The sequence below is a fragment of the Dromiciops gliroides genome, chromosome 2 (assembly GCF_019393635.1).
Source record: "Dromiciops gliroides isolate mDroGli1 chromosome 2, mDroGli1.pri, whole genome shotgun sequence".
NCBI lineage: Eukaryota > Metazoa > Chordata > Mammalia > Microbiotheria > Microbiotheriidae > Dromiciops > Dromiciops gliroides.
In genome coordinates, this window is record NC_057862.1 from 455,776,489 (window position 1) to 455,788,759 (window position 12,271).

General features: G+C 41.4%; 1 protein-coding gene across 2 annotated transcripts in view; it reads right to left on the reverse strand.

Annotated features, from left to right (window-relative positions):
* The window catches only part of TSHZ2 (teashirt zinc finger homeobox 2), a 484,962-nt gene that overhangs the window by 204,713 nt on the left and 267,978 nt on the right, over window positions 1-12,271 (reverse strand). Inside the window, exon 2 of one of the 2 annotated variants that reach the window (XM_043988668.1) lies at window positions 3,273-6,348. In XM_043988668.1, the coding sequence (XP_043844603.1) occupies window positions 3,281-6,348 (3,068 nt within the window). In that variant the 3' untranslated portion in view covers window positions 3,273-3,280. Of the gene's footprint in view, window positions 1-1,515; window positions 6,349-12,271 lie in introns of those variants that run through there. The other variant, XM_043988667.1, reaches the window with a different exon arrangement.

The window sequence follows — 12,271 nt, forward strand, 5'->3', positions numbered from 1 at the left end:
ACACAAACTTTTAGATGGGGTTTCCTAGTGTGCATTTATATAATAAATAGCACAATCCCTTAGGGCCAGTCCTATGTTGTGGGATTGTGATATTCCTTATCCTGTTCTTAAGATAAAATCGCTTTGAACACTGTTCTCTAATATATGGGGTGTGGTGTGTGTGTGTGTGTTTGTGTGTGTGTGTGAGAGAGAGAGAGAGAGAGAGAGAGAGAGAGAGAAAGAGAGAGTGTGTGGTATGTTTTAATTGTGGAGACCAGTAGTAAGCCCCAAAAGGAAAAAAAATTATGTGAGTCAAAATATGTCCTACCCAAAATCAGGCATGTTAAAACTCAAATGTTTTTAATAAAATCTAGACAATGTCTTTCCAAATGGCCCATCATTTTGTACAATTTGTGCTTTCACACATACCAACCAAAATTATAGCTCCAGATAACAAGGCTATCACTCTGTTGCTGCTCTTTAAAATGTACACTGCTTTGGAGCAGGTAAGAGATGGCCTGCATACTCAGATCTGTGACAACCTCAGAGCTTCATGCATTTTGTTAGATGGCCAGCTAGAATATCAGAAACATACCTTATTTCCAGGTATAAGTACAAAATTAGCCATTGTGGATCTTATTTTTTGTATATGGGTGGGTCTCCTCCCTCTCTGGTCCCCCTTCCACCTCCCTTTTTTGAAAAATCCCTGACTTAGATAAACAAATCTGATTAATTTCAATCCTTTCCCAGAATCTTGGCCATAAAATTGATATGGGATGGGGGTGGGGAGTTGGTTTCATTATGAAGATAAGCCTAATAGGGTACCTTAAGCTCTAAATGTGAAATATTCATCATGCAAAAAGCCATGGAAATGCCTTAGTAATAATAATAATAATCTATGTAGTTAACAAAAGCGATTTGTGTGTGGGTTTCCAAATTATCGGTTTACCTTCATGTTTCTAGAATAAACATTGCAGCCTTCTAATGCTTTAAATATCTTCTACAGACAGCAGTTGTTTTTCTTAAAACTCTTCCTATTTGTATATTGCAATATTTTGGCAGTGATATTGATTTTTTAAAATGTCTTCAAACCAAACAGGTGGAAAATTGGACCTGATTATTTAACGAATACCCACTATCTATTTGTTCTTCTGTCTGTGTTGCATTCACAGCTATGGAATTTGAAGCATCTCTCTGGGCATTCAGTTCATGTTCTTCTTGCTTTTTAAGACAAGAAACAGCTGAATGCTGAGTTATGGTGGCCTCAACCTGTTACAAATCAAATAAACAGGACTGAGCCCCGAACCTCCTAAGTAGGCGTTCTTTGGCTTATCTTTCAACTCTAGTAAAAATCAATACAAATGAAGCTTGGAAAGACGGGCAGGAGTCTGGCAATAATCATTTTTAATTAACATGGTAAAAACATGCAAACAAAAGAACAACAGGATTCATTTGGGCCAAAGGAGCAGGTAAAGCAGTGGGATTTTTTTTTTTTCTGACCAAAAGCTCTAAGGCCCCACCCTCCCACCCCCCACTGTGTGCAGAGTCCTGAGTGACGCATCTTCATAACAGTCAGTCTGTTCATTTTGGCCACTGCCATGTGCCATAGTTATAAACAGGGTTAACTTTATAAGTAGCAGATGATGCTACTGTATTGTGGAATGTGACTGGTTACAAAAGGTCCCCTACCCTGGCAAAATATCTCCCTCATTGGTTTGGTCATGATATCTGAAATTTCATATTATGTTTTCATATTATGGCTAAGGTGCTGAAGGCCTATTTAAAATGTAAATGCTCTCTGGGAGGGGTAACACCATAATAAGCCAGTAACATTTTATTATGAACTGTTATGTTGCTTTGAATCCAGGCCTCACTTTGTCCCCAAATCTGACCTAAATAAAACCTGAGTTTGGGTTAAGATTGGTTTTATTTATTTTTCATATATGCCAATATATTTTCTTTCTTCAAACCGGTATAATCATTTACTGGATTAGAGAATCCATCAGGACTAGGAAATCTATCTGATCTAAAAGGAGTTGGAAGTAAGATGAGTGAATTTTAATGAGGGTGCAGAGGTCAGCATCCCATGAGGGCAGGACCAGGTGATGTGGTAGAATGGGGAAGACTAGTTAGCTAACAGTCTCCAGAGGAGCTCCGGGAACTTAAACCAAGAGCATTTAAAGAGAGGTGGGCTACCTTCTAGAATTACTGCATAATTTTTCCCAAGGCAAGGCCCTGTTTATAACCATGGTCCAATGGTCGAATCTGAGTGACCTAGGATGAGTCACTTCCTAGAGAGCATTACAAAGATGGCGAAAATGAATGGATCGGCTATGCATCCAAATGTAACCTTTGTCCTATGAGGTGGAGTAGGTGGTCTGGGGTCTGATGACAATGTGAAGCACTGAACATATATGGTACATTTAGGAACAAAGGAAGACAGGGTTAGGATTGAAGCTGGTCACCCTTGAGCACATTGGCAATGGGTGGGCTGAAAGTCATTAAACTATTTATTGAGAGTAAAATTCCATGTGCATGCATTGATGCTACCTTTGATACGGGGGAACAATGAGATAATTCCATAGAAATATGAAGAGTGATAGAGGAAAATAGGCCTCCTCTCTTTTCAGCACAAAAGAACCTTATAACCCGCTTATGTTGCAGATGCAAACACCTCTTCTTAAAGGTAAGAAAAGGCCTGCCTGCTCCCCCACCCCACCCCCAAAAGTGGGCAGTATAACTACTGTTAAAAGTAGAACAACAACAATAAAAAGTGTTTAAATACAAGTAACAATGAAAAAGTCAGCCTCTGGTTATTCAGGAGCTGATTAACCAGTCTGTATCTTGTGTCTGCCCCTAGTTTCTCCTCCATCTCCCTCCTGCTGCCCATCTTTTGGCTATTTCAAGCACTTGTTAGAACTTCTAGCAGAGGGTTGGATGGAGAAATGCCAACATGTCCCCTTGAAAGCAGCTCTAGGGGAAAAAAAAGGCTGGTAGGAGAAGAGGTTGAAACTATTGGCTAAAATGAGGTTTGAGGATAATCTGTAAATTTTGTGTATCTAAGTTTATTTGGTTCCCCTCCCTGCCCCCACCTCCCCTCTGACAGGGATAATGGAGAATTGGCTGTAACCCATCTATTATGCTTTGCTCTCTTAAGAAATAAGTCCTAATCCAGCAAACTGGCATGCTCTTTGAACCTTTGGGAATGTTGGCTGCATCTAAGCAAATACATCTTCTTTACAAGGCTCCTTACAATCCCGACCTTACAATTCACCTTGGAAGCAAACGCATACCTTCAGAGCTATTCTTCATCCACATCTGCTACAAACTGTGAGTGGTGTTCAGGTGACTTGCTGTGCGTTTTGCTTAGGTGAAGTTTTACTGCATGTTTGCTTGCAAAGGTCCGACAACACAACTTACACTTGAATTTAGAGTCCGTGTCCTCTTCCGCAGCTATAGTTTCCGGTGACCTTTGAACCGATACCCTGGAGATCTCTTGCTCAACCTTGGTTTGCTGTTCCATGGCCAGTCGGTTCATATCCTTCATTTGGAAGCCTAGGTGGGACTCTAAGTGGCTGATGTAGGTAGAAGGGGTTCTAAACTGAGATGCACAGTCACTACAATAGAAGATGGGATGTCCTTTGTCCATATTTTTCAAAAATTTTGTCCCTCCAGTTTTCCTAAGCTGATATTTGACGTTTGCCAGCCAGTGGCTAATGGTGGTCATAGATAGTCCAGTAAACTTGGAAATCTGCATACGTTCTTGGGGACCCAAATCTGATAAGAGATATTTCCCTTCTGATGTTTGAAAGAGGCTTGAGGCAAACTGAGCCTGTAGGATTAGAAGATGTTGTGGATTCCAGTTGGACTGCCTGCCCTTTCTTTTATGCAAAGTGGAGACTTCTGTAGAAACATCTTCAAAGCGCCTGACCTCCATCTCCAGCTTCATGGAAGGGACCCTAGAAGAGGTGGTGGTGGGTTTTGGCGTGGTAGCTTTGGGAAGAACTTTGACCATGTCGGCAATGTCAGACAGAGCATGCTTCTGCGGTGGGGAAGTACAAGATTGTGCTTGTGCTGACTCTGCCTTCTTGCTTTTAGATTTGGTCAGATCGATGGGCTGATCATTGTTTTCAAACATGTAGCGCCTAGACACACTTGCCGGCCTGGATGGGGCCGGAGACAAAACAGGTTTCTCAAGGATGTTGAGATTCGGTTTATGAAACATAGAAATTGTGCTTGAGCTGGGACTGGAATTGGATGGAGAACGCAGAGGTTCAGTTGCCTTGCCCAGGTGATTATTCAACACAGACTGTAGGGCACTGAGTGGATTAATACAAGGTAGTGCTGGAGCATGGCTGGTGGTGGTACAGCCATTGCTAAGAGAAGATGTGGATTCCATAGGTTGGGATTTCTCTCTAATGCTGTTCTCTTTCACTTTGTCCTCCTCTTTTAGGGGAAGGGGATCAGTCTTTCTGGAGTCTGAAGGAGTCTCACTTTTGGGGAGAGACTCACCCTCACTGTGGCTCAAGGAGGATGCATCGGTGGTGGGGCTGTCTTTTGGGTACTCCTTCTGTGCTTCATCCTTATCCTCTGATTCGTTCTTCACTTGAGTGCACTGGGCTAAGTTTGTGGGGACAGAAACAAGGGGCATTACCTTCCACTTTGGAGCTATTGGCCTTAACTTATTGGTGATGGTTGGTCGAATCTGGAGTACCTGGGAGCCCATAGGCAAAGAAGACTTTGTGCCCTCTGACAGCTGGTAGGCTGCATGGATACTAGGATATGCACTCCAACTGGGAGCCCCATTTTGGGCTTTGTTGATAGCTGTGGTAACTGTATTTTCTAATGACTTTAAAATGTCTCCTCCACCCTTGGAGCCATCTTCCAAGTCTTCTTCCCTAAGGTACTGGTATTTTATTGTAGGATCCAGTGGTTTTTGAAGAGTATCTTCATATTCTTCACCTTTTACCACTTTCTCGTCTTTGCTAGTCTCCTCCAGTTTTTCTTTTTTGCTCTCTTTCTTTAGCTCTATTGGAGGAGGTACTGCACATTCTGAAGTTGCATTGGTAGACGGCTTAGCAGACGGAGTGTCATTTCCCGGGGCCTCTGACAACGACTGCATTTTCTCCACTGCCAGTGGATCTAGCACCAGCTGCTTTCCTTTTTTGGAAGCGGAGCTGGTGACTTTCAAAAAGTGACCTGTGACCATCATGTGAGTAGTGAGCTGCTGTAAGGTATCATGAGAGCTCCCACATTCCATGCATTTCAGGATCTGAGATTTGCAGGCCTCAAACTGCCAGGTGTAGCTGGCCCCATTTTGGTAGCCATAGCGGTTGTTTGAGGACAGCTGCAGGTTGGCATTCTTTTGAGAGGAAAATGTTTCTGCAAATGATCCAGTGGTAGAATCTGGGGAGCAGGGCCGGTTGACGTCGAAAACGCGTTTCTTTGCTGGGTTGACCATTTTCGAAGAAATGGTTGGTACTGGCTCCTTCAAAGGCACTTTTTGGTAATGTTTTGTTTTTATCATGTGAACACTCAAATCTTGCAGGGAATCAAAGGAGTCACCACAGAACATACATTTGAGAACTTTTTGTGCATCTTCCTTGTCCATGTCCTGAAAAGCCCTTTTCCGGGGCTTTGAATAGCTGGTAGGTCTGTGCTTGTCCTTTTTGCGGTTATCATCTTGGTAGTGACCGGTTTCATTCATGTGCACGGTTAACTCTACCAAGGTATCATAGGCAGCACTACACTGCCGGCACCGAAACCTGCTTGCCCCTGTGAACACAGTCCCACACATCTTACTACTCTGTCGATACAACTGCACAGAGCTGAAAAGATTGGGTTTGGAGACAGGCCTGGAAGGCAAATTCTGCTGTAAGCTTTTGGATAAAGCATCTTGATGCCAATCAAAGTCACTTTTGTTACCTCCATTTCGTGTATCACAACCTCTCCGCTCACTGCTTGACAACTTGAGGCCAAGACCAAGGCCTGTCCAATAGGAATCAGACAGGATGTTGGCATAGACGGCGGTCATCTTATCCATGCAGTTGTGTGTTTCATTCTGAAGTTTGGGATGGGCAGTAGCTTTCTTGTCCTGGGCATCTCGACAACATCCACTTTTAATGTCTGCCACCTGGTCACTGGCATCACTTAAAAGGGATTCATTTTCGGCATCCTGATTAGATAAATGACTTACTGGGGAGTTCTGGTAGCTAAAGCTACTTTTCTGGTCTGTGCCTGTTTCTAGTTCTTCATCTGTGCCCGGGTCATTGCTGCCCTGAAGTTGAACTACAGAATTGCTGTCCTCATCATCTTCCTCTTCCTCTTTGATTTCTTCCTCCTCCTTCAATTCTTCCTCTTGCACATAACCTGAAATAGGAGAGGAACAGATGAAATAACAGGGTACGCGCCCTACTCCAATTTCAAGCCTTGTGCTAAGTGCTTCCTGTCCTGAACTGAATGCCAATTTAATCTACACTTTTATGAACTGTTAGCACTGGAAAAAGGAAAAAGCCAAATGATGTCTTTTGTGAAGTCTACTGCTTTTTATTGGCAGGCAATCATAATTCTTTATAACTTCCCAGAATCCCAAGTTAATAATTTTCACGTTTAAGGAATATCGCTCTAACATGTTTATAATGGAACAGTTGCTAATTCCATATGTATGACTTTTCAGGCTGGACTCTAACCCCCCTCCTATTTAGTAGACTCCATCTTGCCTCCGGGGAGAAGAAGGATGGTGAGAAATAAAAATGAAAGCTTGAGCCTTGTCAACTTAGCTGTTAGTACCTTCATTGCAATCATAAGATAAGGGTTCAAATCCCAGACTTGCCCATCTTGGGTAAATCTCTTCACTCCCCAGGACCTTGAGTTCCTTATTTGAAAAATAGGAGGATGAGGGAAGGTGGAGTGGATCCGGTGGCATGTTGGTGAATGTTTAACAAGTGGTTCTTGGACAGAAATAGGTACACGTGATACACTTTTCAGTTTCATATGCATTATTAAGATTTTCTCCATCATTTTCTTAAATCTAAACAATCAATAAAACAATAGCCTTTTCTGATTTCTGAGGTGTAAATGCTCACATTGACAATTTAATCATTGACTCTTGGAAGAACTATATTCCAGTGCACTCCTGGGCAGACTAGACATGGGATCATGGGATCATATTAACAAACCATTTCTAGGCACTCCTAAGGGATTTCAACTGAGGAAAGCTTTAGTAAGGGCCTCCTTGGGTGCAAGGCCATAAAGATGAACAAAACCCAAGGCACACTTCTCAGGGCACTTTCTATGGAAGGAGGGATGAGCCATGGATGAACAACTGTAAGCTAATGTAGATGGAAACAAATGCCACAAGAGGTTTAAAGAAAGCACTCTGGGGTTTAGAAAAGAGGGAAGATCATTTTCAGCAGAATGCATCTCAAGAAATCTGAATAGAAAGGTAGCATTTGAGCTGGGTTTGAAAAGACCTTTCTAAGGAAGGGGCATGTAAGAAATTAATTGTGATTTGGGGTTTCTATGACCCCATCTTTGGCTAAAATTAGAAACCCTGGTGCACGCCTGTGCACGCTGACCCCCCCAGCGTGCCCGTGCGTGCTGACCTCACGCCAGACACCTGCATGCCTACATGGGCCTGTCCAAATTATACCGTAGGGAAGCCCCACCATGACGAGAAGCCTGGTGAAGACAAGTCAGATGGTCTTCGGTGTCCAGAAGCTGGCCAGCTTGCATTTGTAGAGCCGCCCTGTTAGTTCTGTCAATAAGACCTGCCAGACAATTAGCTTGGGGCTGTGTGTGTGGATGGCCCTGTTTCCTGTGGGAGAGGGGGCTTCTGGGAGAGAGAAGGGAGGAGAGAGCTCACTCTTGCATGTGTGAGAGGGAGACAGGCATTAGTGTGGCGGACCTTCAGACTGGGCCGGGAACGCTGTGCAGCTGGTTCTCTTTGGAACTGCAGATTCTGGGTGGTGGTGAGTTTTTGTTGTTGAGGCAAGGCTAGCTCCAAAGAGCTCTTCCCCTATTCCCTTTCTCATTGTCCCTATCTCTATTAACTTCACTTGTGTTTTAAATTTGTTCCCATTAATAAAACCTGTTTTTTTTAAAAAGAGGCTGTCAATCTTCTTTCTTACCCCAATATTACGGCAAGCTCTCCCCATACTAAATTTGGCCCTTACAGGCACAATGTAGATGGCAGAGGGATATAGTGGATAGGGCACTGGACTAAAAGTCAGAAAGAAATGGATTCGAATTCTACCTCAGAGCCTTCCTAACTCTGTGACCCTCGTCAAGTTCCTTAAACTCTCTAGGCCTCACTTTCCTCATTTATAAAGATTGTTTTGATAGCCTCTAAGGCCTCTTTTGGCTACAAATCTTAAGGAACATTTTAAATTCAATTTTAATTTTAGTTAACAATCTTTTATTTTCTCCCATCCCCCGCCCCTGACCCCCAGTTATAAATCTATGACCCTATGATCTTTTTTGTAGCTTTGGCAGGAATTATTCCAGATGTAAAAGGGAGAATGTGGGCAAATGGTAAATATCAGAGTCGTAAAATCTCAAAATCCGAAGTTAGTTCAGAAGCCATCTCTTCCATCTCATAGTTTAAATGATCCTCTTTACAACATATTAGAAAATGGTCATCCATCTATTGCTTAAAAGACCTCCAGTGGTAGTAAGTGAGAAAGTAAGTTAGGGGAGGGGAAGGGAATCCACTCCCTTCTGAAGCATCCCATTCTATTTTGAGGCGTCTTTAATGCTTAAGTCTTGCTTTACTTGGAGCTTCAATTTAAATCTTTCCAACTTCCACCTTAACTCTGCCGTCTGGGACCAAGCAGAACAAGTTCTCCTTGTTCCCTTGCCATTTTAGTGGTTCCAGTGCAGAAGATCAGGGTTCGAATCCCAGCGCTGCCACTTCCTATCCATGTGTTCTTGGGGAAATCTCTTTACTTCCCAGGGTAGCCCTTCAGGTATTAGAAGATAGTGGTAGTTCAGTTTGGAAAGAAGGTAGCTTGAAGAGGGATAGAGCAATGCAAGACTGGGAAAGAAGACAGCCCATACTGTGGAGGGCCTTCAATGTGAGTGTTGGATGCAGGGATAATATATCTTTAATACTCAATGGATTTCGTTGCAGATCAGCCATTTTTAGAGTACGATGTATGTTGCTCTGTAAAAGTGGGCTCCACATATGGGCTAAGGCCTAGAAAGCGAGGGAAGAGTTATGATGAAACATTTGAATAGACTATTCCACTGCTGGCTAGGAAATTGTAGTATAACCTCAGTGAATACAATCATTTTAAAATAATGATAAAAGGATTTTAATAAGAATGGAGTATTTGGGGACTTTCCTATTATGCTCTATCAGATTTAAGGAGACATTTTCAGATGAGTCTTAAAATGCCCTCTCAATTTTGTGCCTGCAATTCTGAACGCACCATGATTTGTGGGTACAAATCACAGGATGCCAATTACCTGTTTGATTTGTAGATATGAAATGCTGCTGGGAGTATGATGCTTGCCAGGGGTCCAAATTCTCTGACAGGCTAGGGGAAAAGTAATAGTATGGACAAAATGGAGACATGGGGGAGGGGATAAAAAGGAATTAATAAGCAAATCTCTCTCCATAGTGATGTGGAATGCAGCAGTTCATACCCAGGTGTTTCTGTTCTTCGCTTGGCTTTTGAGGGTGATGGCTAGCTGATGGTTTATTGTTGAGGAAGAATAGAATTCTATGTTTGGAAAAAGTAAGAATTGTATCATCTGATTCCCATATATTTTTTTCTTACCTCCTTGCCCCATTACTCCCGAGTAGTGCATAGTGAGGATTTGAAAAGGAAATAGGTGGCTAGATTTAGGCTTACTCTCAAACTCAGAAAGTCTACTGGTTAGGAAGTTAACAATATTATGGGTAAGGTATGTAGGCCCTGTGTTTAACAAATAAGAGGAAACAAGCACCGGTCCTGGATTCAGGAAGACCTGGGTTCAAATCCAGCCTCAGACACGTGACACTTACTAGCTGTGTGACCCTGGGCAAGTCACTTGACTCTCATTGCCCTGCCTGTCCCCCAGCCCCCCCCAAAAAAGGAAAGAAAGAAAAGGGAACACAGAAAACATAGCTTTAGTTCATAGATCTCTAAGTGTGGAGGAGAGGTAACATGGGGTAGTTGGATTAGGGGTCCAAGACTATGCCTAGATGATGACAATACAAACAATCGAAAGGAGAAAAATGCAATCAAAACACCAGTTTGTAGATACTGGAGGTTTTGGGGAGAGGGTATGAGGAAAAGGTAGGAAAGTAATGGGGGTCAACATGGTACAATGTAAATGTTTTGATGGATCTTTCTTTCCTTTTCTTTTCTTTTCCTTCTTTCTTTCTTTCTTTTTCTTTTTTTTTTAACAGAACAAACCATCTGTTTTATTTTTGTTTCCATGCATACAAACTAATTTTAAAAAAAATTAAAAGCATTTCAAATTCAGTAACATTATGTCTGACATAGGGGAAAACCCCTTTTATTTAGAAAACATGAATTTAGAGTCATAAGACATAGGTTCAAATTTTAGCTCAAAAATACTACTTATGTAACCCAAAGAAAGTCATTTAAGGGCTGGGTGACTCAGTTTCCTCATCTGTAAAATGAGGCTGTTGGACTAGATGGCCTCCAAGTTACTTTCCAGTTTTAAATCTTACGCTTTTAGGAACTGTTACTAATAGTTTTTTTGTTTTGTTTTGTTTTTTTACAAATAACTAGTTTACTTAAATCCAAGCCTCACACTTTTTTCTTCCAAATTATTTTGTATGTATAAACACAGCTGCTATATCACCAGTGGGAAGTTTACCTTACAAATAATAAGATAAGATATGAAGATAAAAATAAGGCAAAACAAAAATTAGCAAATAAGAATGGCTCTGTATGAGCCAACAGATCCAGATAGCATATTGTGAATAGACTTTCTTATTAGTAATTGGGGTTAAACCCTCAGCATATATAATAGCGAAGAAGAAAATGAACAAGTGAAGAGATCAGGTGAAAAGATGAAAAATGAAATGAATTCTGCCATGGTGATTTGCTGAATATGGCTATAGTCCTGAATTGCTGATTTGGAAATGTACACACACTCACTCACAGGCATGAAATCTGCCCAACCTGAGTTCTTGCATACAGGTAGAAATGAGAAATGTTTTCCTCTCTCCTGATATTTGGAATCTGAATATGAGAGCCCATCTTTTCCTCACAATCTGCTTTGTCCTTCTAAATGGATTCTCTAGAAGAAAAGTATGAGGCAGCCAACCCCTCCCCCACAATACAGATAAAATTTTCTGCTTAATTAGGCATTGACATGTTTACTATAACCTTTATAGAAGAGTAACTCATGCTGAGCAGTCCTTTTTTTTCCCTCCATAGCACAGACTTAAATCTAACACAAGTGATAAGAGAATATGCTGAAAGGCCCCATGGGAAAGGACTAAAGTGCCAAGTCCACAAGAGTGAGAATTTTTCTTTTTCTTTTCTTTTCTTTCTTTAAATGGTGGCTAAAGATTCCAAGACTTTTAAAAAAATACATTTTAATATCATACATTTAAAATCATTCACTTCACTTAAGTGATTTCATTTGCCATCGGCAATTTCTAGAAAGAGCAGAGGTGTTCAAGATGCAGGCAACCTGGGTGTATAATGAATATCTATCTGCCTCTCCCTGTAGCTGTGATTCGTTTCCAAGTATTGGACTACATGTAAATCATTTCATAACCTGATGTACACTGTGTTCTTTATTTCAATGCTAACTAACAGAAAAAAACCCAATATCATTGTGTTAAGTTAGAGTCAGGGATTTTTTTGTTTTTGTTTGTTCCATGGCAATGGCTAAAGTAGACCATGCTATAAATACCATTAACTTATGGATTTTAATAACCAAGCATCACTTCAAAATCTAAAACACTATTTTCAATTGTCCTGATCCTTGCTAGCCTGTGCCTAACTGATCAGCTACATATTTTCCCTCCCTAAATCTGTAGGAAAAACACTTAAAAGCCTGATTTTTAATCCATTTGTTAAAAACTAGCTAATGCTGTTATATATTTGTTGGACATGGCAAAACAGGGACCCTTGTGTTTTTCACAGATGCCTCTGTGAAATCCCTTCCACAGAGAGCAGAACAACAGGGATCACCAGCAGTGTTTCTGAATGTTAGGTAACCCAGATGATGTCAGGCAGTTTCTGTGACCTGATATGTTGCCTCTTGTCTCAGCTCCACTCTTGACTCTTTAGAATTTTTCACTGTGTTTCACTGGCCTTCT